This window comes from Oryx dammah, unplaced genomic scaffold, assembly GCF_014754425.2.
Source record: "Oryx dammah isolate SB20612 unplaced genomic scaffold, SCBI_Odam_1.1 HiC_scaffold_9, whole genome shotgun sequence".
NCBI classification, from domain to species: Eukaryota; Metazoa; Chordata; class Mammalia; order Artiodactyla; family Bovidae; genus Oryx; species Oryx dammah.
In genome coordinates, this window is record NW_024070193.1 from 43,190,312 (window position 1) to 43,211,606 (window position 21,295).

The 21,295-nt window shown below is 36.9% G+C and overlaps 1 protein-coding gene across 20 annotated transcripts in view; it reads left to right on the plus strand.

The window, feature by feature from the left end:
• SETD5 (SET domain containing 5) overlaps positions 1-21,295 on the plus strand; it is a 79,428-nt gene that overhangs the window by 51,466 nt on the left and 6,667 nt on the right. For 16 of the 20 annotated variants that reach the window (XM_040246007.1, XM_040246014.1, XM_040246009.1 and 13 more), the window contains 8 exons: positions 79-162; positions 899-1,156; positions 1,828-2,148; positions 2,548-2,790; positions 8,001-8,130; positions 14,821-15,065; positions 17,966-18,022; positions 19,918-20,388. In XM_040246007.1, the coding sequence (XP_040101941.1) occupies positions 79-162; positions 899-1,156; positions 1,828-2,148; positions 2,548-2,790; positions 8,001-8,130; positions 14,821-15,065; positions 17,966-18,022; positions 19,918-20,388 (1,809 nt within the window). The remainder of the gene's footprint in view (positions 1-78; positions 163-898; positions 1,157-1,827; positions 2,149-2,547; positions 2,791-8,000; positions 8,131-14,820; positions 15,066-17,965; positions 18,023-19,917; positions 20,389-21,295) is intronic. The other 4 variants (XM_040246016.1, XM_040246019.1, XM_040246011.1 and 1 more) reach the window with 1 other exon arrangement.

A 21,295-nucleotide genomic window follows, 5' to 3' on the forward strand; every position in this document is an offset into this window, starting at 1 on the left:
AGCTCCCAGGGAAAAACCAGGGGTTGATTTTTTCCCTAGAGTTTAAGAATACAGCTGAATATTGCCTCTATCTTAAAGGAAATAGACAATCCAGAAGAAAAAGCAGAAGAGGAGAAAGAAGAGGTTGCAGATGACCAGGAGAGCCCAGCTCATAGCAGGAGGGTGGGTACCTTCTAACATCTTTTTGTTCCTGCTGATGATTCCTGCTACCTATGGCATGTGAGCCCCTTCAGAATTTATATCATTTTATTTCTTCAGTAAGTTCCTATACCATCACCTTTAGGTCACAATTTCAGCTTTTTCTATAAAGTAGATTTTATGTTTATTTTTTAAACATATATAGTTAAACATATAGTTTGTATATAGTTAAACACATATATAGTTTATATAAACACATACAGTTTATATATAAACAGACATATAAACATATATATTAAACATATATAGACAGACACATACAGTTCTCGAGTGGCTATTATCTGTTGATGGTTTTAAGAGGTTTCTTACTGACAGTTTGGTTTAAAAAAAACTCTTGTTGAAACAAAGTATCTATGTTTGGGCTAACTTAGTAATTTCCTACATTTGTGTGAGGACATTTAAAAAACCAGCAAAACCTGCAGTCATCATGGATTCAAAAGTTCTTCTTTATGGCTGCAATCAGTCATGTTTATTTTTGTCCTTGAGAAGCTGCTGAAGAAAATCTACTTGATTTTTTTAACTATGAAAATGCAGAGAAAAATTAGTTTTGATGGCTATTTTTCTTTTGTATTAAAAAGTTTCAAAATAGCTGACCTCTTTTGAAATAAATGTCTATCAGTTTGCATTAATAATACTTGTGAAAAGCTGTTGTCTTCTCCTGGTAGAGGCTTCCTTCTATGCTAATGTCTTTTCTTTCTAGACCCGGGAGGATAGGAAGGTTGAAGCCATCATGCATGCTTTTGAAAACTTAGAGAAAAGAAAGAAGCGGCGGGATCAGCCCTTAGAACAAAGCAGTTCTGACGTAGAGATTGCTGCCACCACCTCAGAGATTCCTTTGGGAGAGGAGACAAAAACTGAAGCCCCTGAACCTGAAGTTAGCAACCCTGCTTCAAATATTGCCATCACAAGCAACCCACAGAGTGTTGGAGTGAACACCCGGAGGTCTTCCCAAGCAGGAGTAAGATGAAAAGACTCCAGGCCTTAGATAACTCTTGTTAATATCAGTTACCTATCTTCTGGAATGGCTATAATCAATGTTTTCAGCTTTGCCTTATTTTGCAGTAAATAAGCTGATTTGCTTATCACTTAGCTGATTTGTGGAATCAGGGAAACAGAATTTGAATAACTAGATACTCTCAGACTAGAATGGAACTATCTACAATTTCTGCCAGATAAATTGTTGGTGGTGAATTCATAAAGATCTTGCGGTTTCTCTTTGGTCATCTTTGTAGCATAGTTATGTACCTGACATTATATAGGATCCTCAGAGTAACTCTTCCTTTTTCTATCTACCACAAATTCTAAGCCTTAGGCTAAAACCTCAGTATCTGAGGGAAAAACAGGAGGATTTACCTTCCCTGCTAAGAACCTAAAATTTGGTGGCTACTTTCAGCTGACTTTTGACCAATTTTATAAATACTTTTTGGAAAAAGAAGTAACGGACATCTTCCTGTAGGCTTTCTGGCTGGTTTAAATGTATAAATTTTGTAAGGATTATATTGGAAATTAATGTTTGTTAATGCTCATTTTTTTCACCGGTGAATATTCAGAGTGCTTAAAGTGAATAGGAAGCTGGATAAAATATTTGCTGACATTTTTAGTAAGCAGTTAACTATGCTGTTATTGTAGGATATTGCTGCAGAAAAACCAGTCCCCAAACCACCTCCAGCAAAGCCTTCTCGGCCCCGACCGAAGAGTCGAATTTCTCGGTACCGGACCAGTTCAGCCCAAAGACTAAAGCGTCAAAAGCAGGCCATTGCACAACAGGCAGAGTTGTCACAAGCTGCCTTGGAAGAAGGGGGAAATAACAGCTCAGTAACTCCTACTGAAGCTGGAAATGTAGACAGTTCAGGGGAAAACAGGCAATTAACAGGGTCTGACCCAACCGTGGTACCAGTTACTGGATCCCATGTCAACCGTGCTGCATCTAAATACCCCAAAACCAAAAAGGTAAGTTACAAATCCATCTTCCTAAGTGTAGTCTGGCAAAAGCTGTTCCTTCGTAAAGTAAAAGGGTCTATAATCCTCAGGGGAGAAAAAGCAGTCTACGAATTATTAGATTTGAGATAAAATGCTTAGACACTGAGTCCATGCTGCTACCTTACTTTTGTTCCCATAATTTTTAAACAGAGCTTAAATTACTGATAGCTGAAATCATTCCTCCCATAATGATCATGGAGAGGGTGAGCTAAGATGCCCTTGTGCTCTGATTATGTGAATCATACTCTGCAGCTGCTTTATCTACCTCTGTCCTAGTTTCTAGGTGAGGATTGTCTTTGTGAGTTACACTGCTGCCTCTGGCCTTTACATCTGCAACATCATCAACTGACAGTCTCTTTTTTAACTTAGTATCTAGTTACAGAATGGTTGAATGACAAAGCTGAGAAGCAAGAATGTCCTGTTGAGTGCCCTTTACGTATCACCACGGACCCAACTGTACTGGCAACGACCCTGAACATGTTACCTGGTCTTATCCATTCCCCGTTAATTTGCACCACCCCTAAACACTACATTCGCTTTGGCTCACCCTTTATCCCTGAGAGGCGTCGAAGGCCACTTCTGCCTGATGGCACGTTCAGCTCCTGTAAAAAGGTATGTTTACGTGATTTCTTTTCTTTTTAACCTAGGATGCCTGTAATGGTGACATATCAAATACATTCTCTAGATGAGCGCACTCTGCCCATATGAGTTTATAGTGAGTGAGTTGTTAAGCCACAAGTATTGATGCATCAACAGTCAGTGAGACTAAGGTGGGATGTATACTACATTTTGGTGCTCAGTTTGTCTTAGCAAATTTGTCTTTGTGTTCACTGTTATCTTAGCAGTTGGTGACTGGGTAGAAAGAGGTGTTTTGTGTGTGCTCTTGTGATACTGGTTAACATGTCCATTTGTGATGATTCTGTAAGATTGGGCCCCAGGTACTCTAGAGCACTGTTGCACAAGTTAAAGAATGATCAAATTTTGTTTTGGATTAACTCAGTCACTATTATCATTTGATTGAGAGTAGAGGAAAAGTCTTGTCACAACTGACAGAATTCCTGTTCCTTGATCAAATGAGTGTTTATTCACTAGTGATTATGGAACCTAGTATAAAGTTTTCTGTCTCTCTCTCTGGTTTCTCTTCTGTAGTTAGGTTTTGCTTTTGGATCTAGTGGCAGTCATATTTGATGGTTGTTTATTTTTGGAATGCTTTCTTAATTCCCAGAAGCCCTGCTTATTTTCCAAAGGTGTCTCTCAAGAATAGATCACACCCTCAGATCTGTAATGTCATTTTCATGTTGCTAGAAGTATAGGACACCCTTTCATTTGGTACCTTTGAGGTAGAGTCTGTTCCCTGGAACACCCTTTTCTCTTATCCTCAGATCTGGATTCAGGCTGCCTTCCTCAGTGTCTGCCATTGCCCTCCTCCACTGGCATCACGTACATGAGGATGCTGCATATAGATTATTTGATGTGATGAAGTCTCCAACTCCAGGCAGGTCTTCCCTGACTCCTCAAACTTAAAGCTTTTCTCTTTTCCCAAAGAGCAGATACTATTTCTTGGGGGAGGGGCATAAAAGATGAACCCAAGTGTTGGGGGATATGGAGGGGAGGAGGGCAGCAGGGATCTGCACACAAAGCAAAGCCGCTACCACTGAATGAGCAACATACACTGAAGAAAGTCTTTTCCTAATCTTAATCTAAGTGTTTGAGTCACTTACTGATTTATTTAGGGGAAATTCCCAAGTAGAACAGCTCCTAAAGAGAAATTTGATCATGAGATCTTTGCCGGAAGGGTTTGTGGATAATGGAGTAACATAACTTTCAGGTGTCAGAAAAGAAAACAGTGACATCTTTAAAAAGAAAATAAGACAAGAAATTTACTAAAGGAAGTGAAGGTTAGGTCTCTGGGAATCCTTTATTCTATACCAAGTTATTTATCTTGGATCTTATAAATTATCTGAGAAGGAAAAAAAAAATATTTGCCATTTAATGACAGTTATTGATTAACCTTGGCTTCTCTGGTGACTTGGTGGTAAAGAATCTGCCTGCTTTGCAGGAGACTTGAGTCAGGAAGATCCCCTGGAGAAGAAATGGCAACCCACTCCAAATATTCTTGCCTAGGAAATCCCATGAGCAGAGGAGCCTGGCGGGCTGCAGTCCATGGGGTCGCAAGAGTCGGACACGACTTAGCGACTAAACAACAATAACAATGATTAACCTTATTCTGTAATAATTGGCGGATTTCATTAACTCTGGTATGGCATGTAAAACTAATCTTACCATTACTTTTAGCTCAGTCCCTCATTAAGGGTAATAGCCCAGAATCTACATTTTCAGAGTAGTATCGAACAATTAGAGAAGCTGTCTTTAATTTAGAGGAACAAGTCAAAAGATGGCTTAATATGTGAAATAAACTTCTTCCTTTTGTTCTGTCTTTGGATGGACATAGTACTAGACTTCTAGGATGTTAACTGTTGAAGTATCTTATCAAGTCAGATAATAGATTTTCTTTGATCCTTTAAGAAGGGCTAATAATTATTAATACAGAATAATAAAGAAGTCTGAACTGTAAATAGTATGGACTACTTTCTGGAAATGCTGCCTTTATCATTCTGATGCTAGGTTGTAATCTTTCTATTCCCATCTTACTTTTTTCCAAGTAGCAGAGTTCTGTGAAAATCAAAAATGTGTAGAAATATGACTTCAGATCTGATAGAAAATATATTTCTTAGAGCCCTTTTTACCTAGTTATGGTTTCAGACTTACATCTGTATCTCATCTTTGTGTCTCTCCACTGGCAACAGTTAGAAATCCCATTTAATTCATATTCATGTTATAGTCTCTACATGTATCTGACCATCCTTAGTCTTGTTTTATACAGGCTCTGCTCAGACACTTTTATCTATTTGTGTCATATTAGTCTTTAAGAAGAGTTCAGGCTATGTATGTTGACACATAGCAAAGTATCTTACTTAAGTTGAGTCTTTGAAAATTGTTTAAATCACAAGTTTAATATTCGCTGATAATGTATCAAGATTATATTGCAAAACAAGAATATAACTTTTTATGGGACAAAACTAATGAAATTGGGTCCTATGTAGGAATTGAACTCAGGTTTATCCTAGATGGAGATTTTTTTAGACTGGTTAGAAAATACTCACATGGTGTATAACCTAAGATTTCCATAATAAACTTGTAATAAATTTCTAAAAATCACTGAGAGAAGAATATAGTTAAACAGAGAGATGAGAACAATCGTCCTCCATGGGATTAGTTAAAACAGCATGTATTCCTAGTAGGCTTACTCTATCATATCTGATTAAAGGAGGTATAAAGCCTTTATAAGTTTAAGAGTGTAAAGTTGCATGTGTATATTTGCACCCATATTTTTAGAGTATTTGGCAAAATGTTTTATGATGTCGCTGTAGTTTCTAAGTTAATTCACAGCTCTGAACTAGCATGTTATAGTATGTCTTGTTGAATTTTACTTAACTTGTTCTTTTGAAATGGAAGCATTTATGAATGGCTACCAAGCCTTTCTCTCTCCTTGTTCTCTCTAAATCTCTGAACTCGCCTTGTAGGCATAATAACGTGTGGGGCATTCAATCTCCCATTTAGACTGAAAATGAAACACTATGCTTTGCATTGATATTTTATTGTGTGTACTGGAGTGACATTAATCTGTATACTCTGTACATAGCCTGAAATTCATTTGAACTAGTTCTCACTGAACAGTTTGTGACTAGTACTGTACTACAAGCTTTCTTCACATGCACTGTCTCACTTAGCATTCATGATAACCCTGTGAGCTTGGGATCATTGGGTTCAATTTACAGATCCAGAAGCTTTGGCTCAGACGTGAAAGTAACTTGCCCAAAGTTAAGCATCTAGGAAGACACGCAGCCAAGTTTCATTCCATGTCTTTGGACTCTAAAACCCAAATTAACTTCTTCCCCTTTCCCCATCATAATGATACTCTTTAAAACATTTCTATTGCCCATCTCTGAGCTTCCTAAAAATCTCTTCAATACAGAGTTCCAGAGAAGGAAGAAATGTTCTTTTGACCTTAATAACTGTAGCTAGAACTTAGGGAGAAGGGTCTAAAGTTAATTTATTATCCGTAGGAGTGATTCGAACTTGTTAGATACAAATAACTGTCGGTGTTCCTTCTTTATGGGCCCTAAAATACTGTGTAGACAGACAGTAGGGCCAGGAGGAAAGAGTTGATCAAGTTGCTGTGTTCGACCATAAGCTAACCAGAGCAGCATCATATTCCTTAGAATGCCCGTGTCTTGGTTTTAATTTCCCTTTTTGTAGTCATAAGATGCAGAGAATTATTTTATGGGTGTACCTATTTGACACTGGAAATACATGAAATTAACTTACCTTGGAGAAAAGCATAGTGACCCCAAATGAGTCCTGTCATCTGCTCTGATAAGAAAAACTTGTAGTAAGGTATCTATATAACAAAGAATTTTCCCTCATTTTTGGTCTCCTGAGCCTAATTTTTCCCCATCTATACAAGAAATGCTTTGGACAAGGTGACCTCTGAGGTCTCTTCTATGTAGGGAGTTATAGTTCTGACAGTTCGTCTTCACATCAGTATTCTGTATGTAGGAGAGTAAGTTCATTCTTGGTCTTATTTTGGCTTCAGAGACTTGATCAAATCCTAATATGATGTGATTCAGTTGATGTTACCTCTCTTTTAGATATTCACTCTCTATCTCTTCATGTTTATACTTTTGCTTTTATTTGGCAGACCACAATGCCATTTACATGATGTAAATGTTTTCTTGGCTTCTTCACATTATTTCCTAAGTTCCTATTAGAATTGCTATCTTTGGTAAAGAGAACATTTACTTACCTGTAATATTGGTTCTCTAAAGGTGTAAGTTACAATCACCTTTACTCTTGGTCTGACTCAGAAATTGATGTTTATCAAAATTCGATCTGTCTTGTGTCAGGGCAGGAGAGCCACAGAGTGGTGAGCAACCTACAACTGTGTGAGTGTATCTTAAGAGAACATAATTACAGGTAAGAAATTTTCTCTCTTCCACAGGTTGCGTAATCTTACTATCCTTATCTCTGTAGGCTTCCTTTCTGAACAAAGTTTGTTTCCATCATTTTAGGTTCCAATATTCATTACAAAAAAAAGTGACTGATTAGAGAGCTCTTTTTGACTTTTTTCCCTTCTTGATTTCTGCAGAAGGATTCTGGTAATGATTTGTATTATTCATGCATAATTTAACCAAACTACTTAACAAGGAGGGAAAACTCACAGGATATTGAGAGTAGTCTTTTTGGAAGCATTTTGGCACTTGTAGTAAAGAGCTATTTATTCTCATCCGGAGTTTTCCTGTGAAACTTTTCTGTTGTTTCTTCAGATATCCCCAGCACAGAATAGACAATTCTTAAGAGATCTATCTTCTTTTTACACACTTACTTTATGTGCTAGCTCTATTCTGTGTGATCAGAGTCTCTTATATGAATGCTAAGATTTCTTCCTTCTCTTTTCCCATTTATTCCATTCTAAGCAGTATGAAAAGTTAAATAGTAATCTTTTTTTTTTTTTAAGTGGGACTTCATTATGTGTAACCCAGGCTTTCTCAGTTATGCTCCATAGAAGGAATTGATGGGGCAATATCCTAAAATGCTGAAACACAAGACAAAAAATACTTTTGACTGTGGACCTAAATGAATGTGTTGTATTAATATCTGTCACCAGTTGATATATAGTGACCCAGTTGATGCATTTAAAATAAATAGCCAAATAGTTTTAAATGATTGTTGATAATTCCCTGGTTCTTTTTCCATTATAGCGCTGGATAAAGCAAGCCTTGGAAGAAGGGATGACCCAAACATCATCTGCACCCCAAGAGACTAGAACTCAGCACCTATACCAAAGTAATGAGAACAGTAATTCTTCTAGTATCTGCAAAGACAATGCAGGTACGTGTGGCAAACCTTTCTGAATACATGAGCAATGATTACTTTGGGTCTACATAAAAAATTTCACTGAATACTTTAAAAAGTATGATACCAAAAAAAAATAGCATTGTTCTCTAAATAGTTACTTTACATCTGTCTTTACAGAGGAAGAGAGAGATCTCAAGTCAGGGATCAGTATTCCCAGGACGGCAAAGAAGGAACTAGACAGTGTACAGATAACAGCAGAAATGGTTTTTAAAAAGGTTAGATATATTTAAAGTAGTAAGTTTAGGAGCTCTATATCCATATTTATAAGAGGGGAAATAAAAAAAGATGTGGGGCACTCTTCAAGAAAGAATCAAAAATGTAGGTGATTGAGTGGGGTGGGACTTGTTGAAGGGGCACGGGGTGAGTAAAGTAAATGAGAAATTATTATGAATTGGTTGTTTTCAAAAGAGCTTGCACAATTAGTGTAAATTTTTTAAAAGACATGACCTTGAATCCAATTTAAAGTCCTCATGAATTTTTAAACTGGAGGGTCATGAAAAGTCATCTGGTCCGTTGGTTTTGCTGTAACTCTTGCAGGGGTCTTGATTGCAGTTGAAAGCACAGGCGCATGAACTTGATACCAACTTATTTGGGGATATTCTTACTACCAAGTTTCTCTTGGCCAATATTATTTTAATTGAAAAGTTCTGTGTGATTTCTGTTTCTTTATCTCTAAATCAATTTTGTGAATATTATGCAATCAAAACAAAATACCAAAATAAATACAGTGCTAAGTCATGCAGGTCTGTATCTAACATAGTAATATTTCAGATTTTCATAGAAACCTCTTGTTCATTGCCTAAGTAAATATGAACTTGAATTAAATAAAGAGATTTGTACTAGTAATATCTGATTTATACTAAAACTTTGTGTAAGATTATATTTGGAAAAAATAGGCTGCTAAAAATAGGTTTTTTCAAGTTATTGATTTAGTTTATTTTTCTATCCCTAGACTGGATTATACCTTATAAGTTATCACATATATAACCTCAATATAATAAAATCCCAGTGTAGAACATCTGGAAGATAAATGATACCATATATTTAAAATTACTTCATTCTCTTCACCAGTGATTAGGAAGATTTACTTGAACCGGGTTAATATAAAGAAATGCTGGTAACAGATTTTCGTCAATTTTATCAATTTATTGGCAGCTTTTACAATACAGTGAGACTATAACAATTGGAATCTTCTGTCTAGAACACATACATATGTATATGTAGTCTGTGTGTTGTGTATGTTAGTATTTGAGATTGGGAAAGGGAGGCTGTATTAGCAATTCATGTCTTGACTGGCAAAGATTCATAAGGAAAGTGCCTTCATTATTATGTGCCCTAGTTGGAGTGGAGTTAAGACTGTTAGTCACCAACCTTTATTAAAGTGCTGTTGTCTCTAGCATCGAGAAAGATTCAAATCATACACTTTGCCCTTAAGCAACAACATAAACTGGAAAATATTTAATTGAAACCAAGCAGTACTCAAATGAGCATCTTGGTATGTTGCTACTAGTATAAATCCTGAGGAGTTATTTTTATTTGTTGTTTTGGTTTCTTTGGTTTGGGGTTTTTTTATTTTGTTTTTCTCATCTCAGAAAGACCAAGGAGATATTAATCAAGAAAGGGAGATAGATTGATACAGTGGAAAGAATCCAACAGACCTGAATTTAAAGATCATCTCTACCCTTTACTAGTGCCGACTTCCATGTAGCTCAGATGGTAAAGAACTGCCTGCAATGCAGGAGACCAGGGTTCTATCCCTGGGTTGGGAAGATCCTCTGGAAAAGGGAACGGCGATCCACTCCCGTCTTCTTGCTTGGATAATCCCATGGACAGAGAAGCCTAGTGGGCTACAGTCCTTGGGGTTGTAGAGTTGGATATGACTGAGTGACTAACACACACACACCCTTTACTAACTCAGGCAAGTTATAAAATATCTCTGAGGCTCATCTGTGAAACGGGTGTAGTAATATCTGCCTTGTAGAGCTGATATGAGATTAATGTACATAAAGTGCAGTGTCATACCCTCAATAGGAATTATTAATGTGATTATTATACACAGATTTCTTGTTGAACATTTATGGAAATTTTACAGAAATTAATCATATACTAGAATACATTAAGTTCCTTAAAGCTAAAGTTGTGTAGAAATAAACAGTATTAACTCTGCAGGCAAGGGCAAGTATAATGTTCATTATTTGTAAATGATGTGGATATATACCTAGGAGTCTAAATATATTTATTATTTTGAAAAAAAAAAACTGCTAGATACGTAAAAATTAATAGCATTTATGTACCAAGAAAATAAATGAAGAAAAATTTGCATTGCTGAGCTCAAGAAAATGAAGAAACTGCCTAGGAATAATGGTGGAGACATGTAGAACAAAGCATTACGGAGGAATATTTTTTAAGTCTTGAGGAAATAAAGGGAACTTCCATATTCCATTCCAGGGCTTCCCTGGTGGCTCAGACGCTAAAGCGTCTGCCTGCAATGCAGGAGACCTGGGTTTGATTCCTGGTCGGGAAGATCCCTTGGAAAAGGAAATGGCACCCCACTCTAGTACTCTTGCCTGGAAAATCCCATAGACGAAGGAGCCTGATAGGCTACAGTAATGACGAGGAAGTACCTAGTAGTATAAAACTAGCTTCTAATGTGATGCTGTGAACTGGTAATTAGATTAGTACAGATTCAGTAATGGATATATATATGGAACAGGATAGCCAGAAACAGGCTTTATGTAAGTGAAAGATTTTGTAAATTATAATTTTTACTTACGTGGGAGATGGGAAAGAATTAGATCTTTGCCAGAGTAAATTCTGTGTACATTCACTGTTTGGCTTTGTTTTCTTTTTTTTAATTAAAGTTTCTATATCTTTAGCTCTCTGAACTGATAGAGACAAAAATACTGGGAGAAAGGATTTGCAAAAATGACAGGGAAATAATATCTCTACTAGAAATTTGAGAAGATTTATCATATACATTTTTAAAAACCTAGTTATAATTTTTCTAGTACTTATTGTACAGAAGTAGGTGTGGACTAAAAGTAGAAGTAAACTGTGGACTCTCGCACAGTCTTAGTCATGAAATGATTAATAATTGCCAATAATACAGAATAAAAGTGACCTGGGTTTCAATGAATAAAGAAATGGTAGAATTTGTGGTTTACCTTCTATTGCCTATACTTTTGATGAAATACTATACAGTAGCATTAAAATTTTTACTGTTGATTTATTTTATCAAATTAACCTCCTAAAAACAGTACAGTACTACTTTTGAATTAGATTTTAGTCAGCTGAATCTTGAATCTGTAAGAATACTATGATTATGACCAAATAAAAATTTTCCATGGAATGTAAAGGAGGTTCAATACTTGAAATTTTAATCATATAATAATTTATTAGCCAACCAAATGGAGGAGGAGGGAGTAATAGCATAGTAAATGTGATTTTAATGATAAATAACATACTGAATGATTTTTTTATTTTACATCTATCTGAAAACAGTTGCCAGGAATACTTCATGTTGAAAAATAGATTAAACCTTTTAAATGGGTTATAAGATTTTCCCAGTATTACCATTCTTATTTAACAACATTTAGAATTGTTGTCCAAACTGATTCTCAAAAACAAAAACTAAAAAACAATGATATAAAAGTTTTGGTAAAGAGGATGTATAGGTTATCATTGTATGCAAATAATATGCTTACCTACTTAGAAAAGCTGAAAGAATTAATTGAAAAACTGGTAGAGGTCAATAGGGTAGCTAGATACAAAAATATGTAACATACTGAATGATTTTCTTACATGTTAGCAATCACATTTAACTAATATATAGGGAGAAATACATCTAATTCACAGTATTAACGGAAAATACAAAACACTGGAGAATAACCTGAATTTAGAAATGCAGCAAATCTGTAATGAAGAAGTATAATAGAAGGGATTCTCTGGCGGTCCAGTGGTTAGGACTCCACGCTCTCACCGTTGAGGGCCTGGGTTCAACCCCATAGGCTGCCCAAATATTAATAATGATGATGAAGAGGAATATGAATGAAGGCATAAGTAGATAAAAGATCATGCCACAGTGCTCAGTGAGAATTCTCCACAGATTACTCATGAATTTAATACAGCCCCAGTCAGCCTTGGGAAGGGGAAGTATCAGCTTAGTTGACAAATGATTTCTACAGTTCATTGACATGAAAAGTATGCTAGAATAGGCAAAATAATTTGGAGAGCTAGAATAGAATAACTGGAATTGTCCAAACAATTTTACTAAAAGTGTACAGAATAACATTCAGAACTAAACTCAGTATCTAGTAGGATAAATGTCATATTTCAAATCAGTATAGAAATATTATTCTATAATTACAAAATAATTTGGAAGAATATGTTAGCCATTTGCCCTGTGAAAATGTTAGAACATTCTGAGTTAAATTTGAAAATTAAATATGGAGATAATGGGAAAATAGGTTATTTTTATAGTCTTGGGGTGGGGTGACCAAAGACATGTCTGAAGCAGAAAATAAAGGAAATAGTTGATACATTTGACTAAATAAATACAAATATTAACTTTATATAGCCAGAAAAGACTCAATAAAATTAAAATATAATTGTTAACATTTTTGTCATTGTAATGGAAAGATTTTTATTATGAGTGAAGATAGCAGGTTATTTATTCAATGTGATTTAGACAAAGAATCAGTAAGGCCATGTCAAGAAAGAGATTGGGATTGAAATACCCCAGGACATTAGCAGTGCATTAATTTGTGAATATGATTTCAAGTTAAGTATGTGTTTCAATATGTGGATGTTTGTTTATATATCTTTTACTTATGAATTACATAAGTAAAGGTACAAAACAATAAAAGATAGATAGATTTAACCAAGAGATTTGATAACTGTGTATGGCAAAAAGAAGAAAAATGAAACTTCAAAAGAAAATTTTGTAAATATAGTGTTGTTCATAGAAAAAAGTAGGCACATTACCACTGGCCTGTAAACTTCATAAGGACGAGTGCTAGGTCTCTTTCGTTAAATATATTATAATAAATACTCAAAAAATATATTTTAAATGAGTAACCTGTAAGTTGATTTGGAGATGGGAGAGTTCATCTGAACTTCATAACTTTTCTACAATGAACTTTGTAACTTACATAATTTCTTTTAGTAGTTACAGTGTTGGACCTAGCAGTATAGTGGTCTTTTAAAAAATTTCGCTGTTGAAGACTCTTGAAATATATAAACCTAAATGTAAGTTATGAATCACGTGTTTGTTTTGTTTATACCTAGGCACTTTTCAAAAGGAGAAAAGAAAAACATAGTATCTGGAACAGAAGGAAATTACAAATATACTTCTAATCTAGGAAAATTTTTAATTTTTTAGATATCTGAAAGGAAAATATGTATCTCCAGTATTTTTTGCTTTTATTTTTTCTCTGTTTCTCCCCCTACTGAGCTAGTTTAGTGCTTCATAAGTCTTTCTGTGTAACTACTCCATTAACTCCAAATAGTTTCCCAGTGTTCATTCTCATGCTAACCATTGCTACCAGGGGAATTGTTTTGAAGCATAGCCATGCTGCTGTCCCAAAACTTTTCCTCAATGGCTTGGGAGGAATCCTAATCATTTAACCTAAGGATTAAGAATGTAGATGGGAACCAGATTGTCTACTCCTTTAAAATAGGAATGATAATACTAGTACTAGATTTATAGAGTTATTCAGGTTAAACCTGCTAATTCACATGAAGCACATAGAATAATGCCTGGTATGTAATAAGCCCTTAAAAGCATAATTTTCTTTTTCCTTATGCATAGTAGTATGACCACTTCCGTTGAGGTTCTTAAATTTATATTAAACATCTTTTATGTATCTTTTCTTTTTCTTATGCTTTCATAAACCCTTTTAAAATAGAATATATTTTTAAAAGTAAAGTATATGATAACCATTTTCCCGCACATACCTAGTTCAGTGGTTTCCATTTAAGAGGTACTAAACAAATAAATAGATTAAATGAATAAAAATAGATTTTTCCTTTGAGAAAGTGAGATAGGTGCATTGCCTTGAGTAGTCACTAAAATTTAAAGCATGTTAACTTTCTTTCACAGTGGAACTAAGAAGTCCACCAGAGAAAGTAGGATATTCCAATCAGAAAAAGAGTACCAGCCTAGTTTTTGAAAATGAGGTTTATGTAGAAATGATTTCACACACACACACACACAAAAAAAAGAAATGATTTCACACTTTGAAGCACTCTAAAACTAAGTACTCAGTAAGGATCGAATATTATGTAAAGAGCTGCTAAAGAACAGAAAAATATATAAAAGCGAGTAATTTTAACAGAGACACAGATTTGAGGGTTTTTTTAGAATATGAAAAATATAAATTCATGTTTTCCACTACAAGAGATTAAATTATCTCCAGGGATTAGTTATTTAAAGTGTCAGATTCATCTGATGAGTTTCCTTTCGGGAGGTTAGAGTTTTGAGAATCACTTTTAAGTGTGGCAATTAAAGAACCTTTGGGCTTTTGGTTTGATTGCAGGAGATAACAGTGGAATGAGGCAAAAGTGGAGTTATGAGCCATTGTGGGCTAGAGATTAATGGCTTCACTACAAGTGTCCCTTTAGGCTGTAATTTCAAACCTCTCACCCAAGCTTTGTATTTCACAGACTTGTTGAGCCCATTAAAGAAATGGAAGTCTCGCTATCTGATGGAGCAGAATGTCACCAAGTTACTGCGGCCTCTTTCTCCAGTCACACCACCCCCTCCCAATCCAGGCTCAAAGAGCCCCCAGCTGACCACACCTGGCCCATCTCACCCGGAAGAGGAGTGTCGAAATGGATACAGCCTCATGTTCTCACCAGTCACATCTCTTACTACTGCTAGTCGCTGCAATACTCCTCTGCAATTTGAGGTGATTTGGGTTTGGTTGTTGGGAGTTCTGAATATGAAAATCATCATTTGCACCTCCTCATTTCAAATATAATACCATTCCAAATGTTTCTTTACCATGTTCTTTGCCCACCTTAGCAAGAGAATGGGAAACCTCAGGGTCATTGTGACCTATTACCTGGTAGCCTCTCATCTTGGCAGTCTCTATACTTCCCCAAATAGGAAGAGCACTCCCACAGGTGATACTCATCTATCTTTTGCATGCAGTTCATCAACCTCCATACCTTTAGGTGGTAGTCTTGCTAGACCTTCATCTTTATCTTTACTGTATGCCTTGGTTAAAATTGGCCTCTAGTTTCCTAGTAACCATTAAAATGACACCAGCCTGAGAGTGCAGATTACAGTGATTGGTTGTGCCTCCATTTCTTGGCCTTTAAATCAGTGAAGTGTCTTTGTTATTTTGCATTCTCTTTGTGGCCTCAGTAAACAGATTTAGAAAGCATTGAGGTATGGTTTATGGCAAGTTAGGATTTTCATTTCCAGGTTACTTTCCCTTCTTGTAATAATGTGTTAGAAATGAGAAGTAGAAAGAAGCTAGCAACATGCATTTATAAAAACCAGATTTATTGCTCACTCTCTGGTTACCTGTTTCAAAAAGTTAATTCTGAATTGCGTTAGTGTTCAAGTTTGAGTGATAGTAGGTTTATGGAATAGAATCCACGTGGGTGCGTTTAAAAAAAAAATCTATTGCATGTTGCTTTGACTTCTAATTAAACAGACACTGTTCCTTCTCAGAAAAATTTGTTTTGATGACTAAACACAGCTTGTATTTCTCCAGATGTCTTGTTTGATAAAGGTGAATGTTCTAATCAGTGTCATCCTACCTATTCAGTTTTTAAGAGGATGGGAATTAAAAAGACCTGAACCTTTAAATAGCTATAACTAGCAACCTTGAAAATAAGAGGAAGCTATATTCTATGCCTAAACTACTTTTGGAGCAAATGTTTTTCTGAGAGGGGGGATAAAAACCTTCCTGGTCACATTTGATTTCTAGGGAAGTTATTGTTTACCAAATTCCCTGTGACATTCTTTTAAGCCAGATCGCAAAACATCTAATATGGGCCTTAGTTTACTTGGATCTAATTGCACTTGACTTTTCAGTTTGATGGTAAAATTTCATGAGAGGACATTCTCCCTGTCAGGCAGTAGATTATAGGAATAGAATTTCATAGTTTATTATATTATAATTAAAAGTAAAATTTGAAAGGGGAGTTGCCTTCTAGAACAGACAGGTTTTGCACTCAGTGTATACCCTACTCCTTGTAGCATTTTGGATAACTATGAAACGCTATGCAAATGTCAAGTTTTTTTTTTTTGTTTGTTTGTTTTTTTTAAATCAAAGATCATTTAAGTGATGCATAGTCTAAGCACAATGTTAGAAGAACACCCGGAAAGAAAGAAAATAGTATATTAAATAACTCATCCATTCAAAAAGTTGAGTGCATGTTTTCACTATTTTAGTCTCATGATTTAACTAAGAAAATTTGGCCTGTTTCATCAGTTCAATAAAAAACCAGATTTCATCATTCTGGCCATCTTTATCACCATTTTAATTGCCATACACTTTCCTATATTCTAGTATGGGGAAGTAGGGAGCCTTACTTTCACCTACGACTGTGACACACAAACAGCAGAGAGATGGCACAAGTAAAGATCAGTTTGTTGGGGAAATAACATTTTTAAAAGGAAAAATAACCTTCCAGAATAAAACTGAGAAATGCTATGGGGGTGAGTTGAAAAGACATGTAAGGAAAAAAGATCATGAGAGGGAAGCATCAAAAAAAGAGTAAAGCAGCATTGGGAGGGCAAGCTTAATGAACCCCTTCTTTCCACCAAAATAACCTTTCCCTTCCTGCCTTGAGAGCCATACCCCACTATCCATCTCATACATACAGCACCCCACCAAATGAAATTATTAACAGCCATTAGCCCTGCTGAAGCAGCCTCATTTCCTCTACCACAGAATTGTTCAGCTACCCAGGCCACAGCTATCCAGAGGCTACAACATTAGAAACCCTTTTCTTTCCTTGTCACAGCTACCACCATCATTCCCTGCTTTCCCTGCTTTTTCCCTCCATATCTTCCTATCTAAACTCACTGCCCAGTTACTATTTCACTCAGGAGTGCTGCTTCAGGCAAAAGCCCTAAGGATAAGCCCTTGTTCAGGACCAGAGGCTTGAAGGGTACACATCTGCCTTTTTTTTTTTTTTAATCCTTTTCTCTCTGTTCCTCAAAGTACAGTGGATTATGTTACGAACCATCTAGCCTGTGAGCTGGAGAATCCATCAGTCATAACTCCTGCAACTGTCATTCAAGAGGAACTGGCCATCTCCCTAGCCCTGGCACCCCCCCTGCATGCTAAGCAATTCCCCTGGGTAAATATGGCAGGCCTGAGTCACACAAGGGAATGAGAAAATGTGACGTTCAAGAGAAGGGAGTGGGGTAAAGAGGAAAGGTGCCCTGAAGCATGAGGGATGAGTGATAGGATGCCTATCAATAACAAATACTACAGGTTACTAAAATCTCATCTAACATAGAAAGACATAATGTAACTATAAAATCTCACCAATTTAACTCTTGTTATCCGCTTGAGATGTTTACTTATAGCATGAAACATAACCAGTTTATCCTTAAATGCTTTCAGAGACACCAGGAAGCATTTTAACAAGTCATTCTGTCCATTGAGATGATTCTGCATTTAAACATTTCCCTTGTGCATTCTTATCCCTCTCCCTGCCCCACCCCCACCCCACCCCCCCAAATTTGTGGCTAACCATCTATGCTTGCTTTTGCTTTATTTTTTGTTTGTTTTGTTTTGCTTCTTTGAGTAGATGAATAACAAGATGCTTTTCCCTCCTCTAGAACATATCCTCCCCTGAGAGTTCCCCTGCGAATAGGCCCGAGTCCCTGTCACCCGAGGTAGTTATCACACCATCTCAATCACACTTGGAGGCTGTGAGTGAGTGGGCATGAGTGTGTTCCTGCGTGTGTGGGGAGGGCTTGGGGGATCCGAGTGAATGGGGTGATGGGCTGGAGGGTGGCCGATTGGTCACTGTAAGGTGAATGAATCTTCCCATGTGTGACTGTGGTTACTCAGAATTCTCAATGTAGATGGAGGAAAATGAAGTAGGTGTGTGTGTGTGTGGTGGGGTTTGTTTTTGTTGGTTTTGAGGGGAGGGCGGTGGGTATGGCTGAAGAGTTCTTTTAAAGTAGAATAGAATCTAGAAGTCAAGTTAAAAGGAGCTGAAAATGTGGGAACCTTGTTAAAGTCAACAAAGTGTGTTTGTTAAGTAAGGAAGGTTAAATCAACAGTTGGTAGGAGCTGTCTTTTGATATTTATTATCTTGGGCTTGATGAAGGTGCAGCTTATATTGAAAAAGTTAGGCAGTGATTTATGCTTTATTCCAGAGTTAATCTGACAGCTCTGTTTAACTGGATGTTTTGAGCTTTGGTTGATAGATTAAGCATCTTCTTTAGAAAGGCAGAGTCATAACTCTCAGCTTAAATCAGCCCATGGCTTCTGTAACTCAGGCGTCCATTCTACAGTGGTTGGGGAAATGGTTGCTGTACAGATGGTATCTCTTAGAACATCAAATCTTACTGCTATGGAGATGTTAAATTCACATGTTAGTGCTAGAGTTTCTTAACTTGTTACAAGATTTCAACAAAGGTAGCAATGATAACTCCATGAATCCACGTGGAGCCTTACTCCTCTTGAAAAGAAAGTTACAGTCGCTCATAAACTTTTAGAAATACAGAACTTTTATTCCCACACCCTTCCAGTAAAACGTTGGTGCTAAACTCAGTGACAGGTGACTAAATTCTGAATTGGTAGGATTTTATAGATCAGTATGGAACTAAAGATTATATTCTAGTGTACTAGAGGTTTTCTGAGTAGTTTTTTTTAGTCTTATTTTATAAGGAACATAGAGCTCTCTCTCCTCAGTTGCTAAAGATTCTAAGATAGAATAATTTGGAGGCTGACAATGGTGTATTATCTGGGTTTCTGATTCTATTCTTTCTAGAAAGTTAGCTATAGTGGACATAGTGGCAGAAAATCTTTGATGTTAGGAGGTAATGATGACCAAGTAGATGGGTTTATTTTTGGTACGTTTCAGCATTTCAGATACTCTGCAGTGATGAACATTAGTGGTCTTTTGGTATGTTGACATACATTAGAGGATGCAGAAAGAATTGAGTGACCAGAAAGTTTATGAGAAACACACATACTTAATAGTGGAAGTGAGTGAAGAACTGGTTGGTTGATGTCTTCAACTAATACCATTCTCCTTCCCTGAACCAGTAACTTAAAGACTTGACTTTTCGTCTACTTTCTACTTTCTTTCACCTTTTCCCCTCCTCCCACCTTCCATCAATATTAGTTTAGAAATGAATAACACCAGAAGCCAGTTATCTTAAGACACCATTCTCATCTCTGTGGCTCCATGGGGCTCAGGTAAATCCCTGATTATACTGCCAGTCCCTGAATGTAGTGAAAGGTGATTCAGCAAACCTGATGAAAGGCTAAGCAGGCAAAATAGTCACATTTGGCCAATTATCTAATTCTGACTTTCCCAGTATTCTCATCCAAAGACTTTAAATCAATTTGGGAAAGGCCAGGATTCTTTGGTAATGTGGCATGTGTACACTGGTGCTGCATGGGACCTTTACAGATGTTAATGGCTTTCTCTATCCTACTTCCGTCCCTCTTACCCTTCCTTACTCACCTGTGCCCCTCACTTCCCTTCTTTTCTGCCCTTTGACTTTTTCCTTTCCCCCCTACCCCATGTCTCCGTTGATTTTTATTCTTTCAGCTTTGTCACCGAAAAGACCTGGACTTGACAAAAGTAGGCTACCTTGACTCCAACACTAACAGCTGTGCTGACAGACCTTCCCTGATCAACCCGAGTCATTCAGACCTGTCTCCTCATCCCTCTGTCGGACCCACCTCTGAGACTGGTTTTACAAGCAGGAGTGGAGATGGACATCAGACTCTTGTCAGAAACTCGGACCAGACATTTCGGACAGAGTTTAACTTGATGTATGCCTACTCCCCATTGAACGCTATGCCTCGAGCAGATGGATTGTATCGAGGGTCTCCCCTGGTAGGGGATAGAAAGCCTTTACATTTGGATGGGGGCTACTGTTCCCCTGCAGAAGGCTTTCCCAGCAGATATGAACATGGTTTTCTGAAAGACCTCTCTCGTGGATCCATGTCACCTGGTGGCGAAAGGACTTGTGAAGGAGTTCCATCTGCCCCCCAGAACCCACCACAGAGGAAAAAGGTAAGTGCTTCACATTTTATAGACCCTTTTGAAGAACATTAACTGAATAATTCAGTAAGTAGTCACTGAGTTACCACTATGTTTTCAGCACTGTTCTCAGTGTGAGGAAAATGAAGTAAGACACAGTCTCTTGGCATGTTCAGTGAAAGACTATATATTAATACAACTTGATGAGTGTTGTAAATATTAAGCAAATTTAAATGCTTCTCATGTATGTGCCATATAGTTGGCTAGACAATTCAAAGGATAAAGCAATGAAAACGAATAATGCTACTTTACATATTTTATGCTACTTTTCATGTTCTGGGCACCATTAGGCTCTTATGCATTTAGCCTCACAATAGTCTTATAAGATGGGTAATTTCCCATTTTGCAAATGATGGAATTTAAGACCAGTTGCATAATTTGCCCATGGTCACACAGATAGTATATGATTGAGCTAGGACACTCCCCAGGTCTGCCTGATTCCAGACGGTATGCTCTTACTGCCACCATGCCATATCGCCGCTTCGATTTCACCCTGATGGAGCTTATAGCAAGTGAGACTGAGCTTAGCAGATAATTATATTAATGATGAGAGAAAAGAACAACTTAATAGAGGAAACCTGGCCAAGTTGGATAGTAGAGGGTGCTTGAGGACAAATAAGAGGTTCATAGCCAAGTTTGCGAGGAATAGCGTGAAAGGTGACAGGTCACTGGTTTGGCTGATCTCAAATAGTAAGTAATCAATCACTCAACATATTCAGGGGATAAAGATGCTGCAGAACAGAGCAGAACAAGTAACTGTGACACTCCATTGAGCAGGCAGCAGGAATGTGATACGATTGCAGTTCAGTGTTGCTGTGGTAGCAGGTGAGAAGTGAGGAGAATAAAGATGGGCAGGGCCAGGTCACAGAGATCTGGTTTG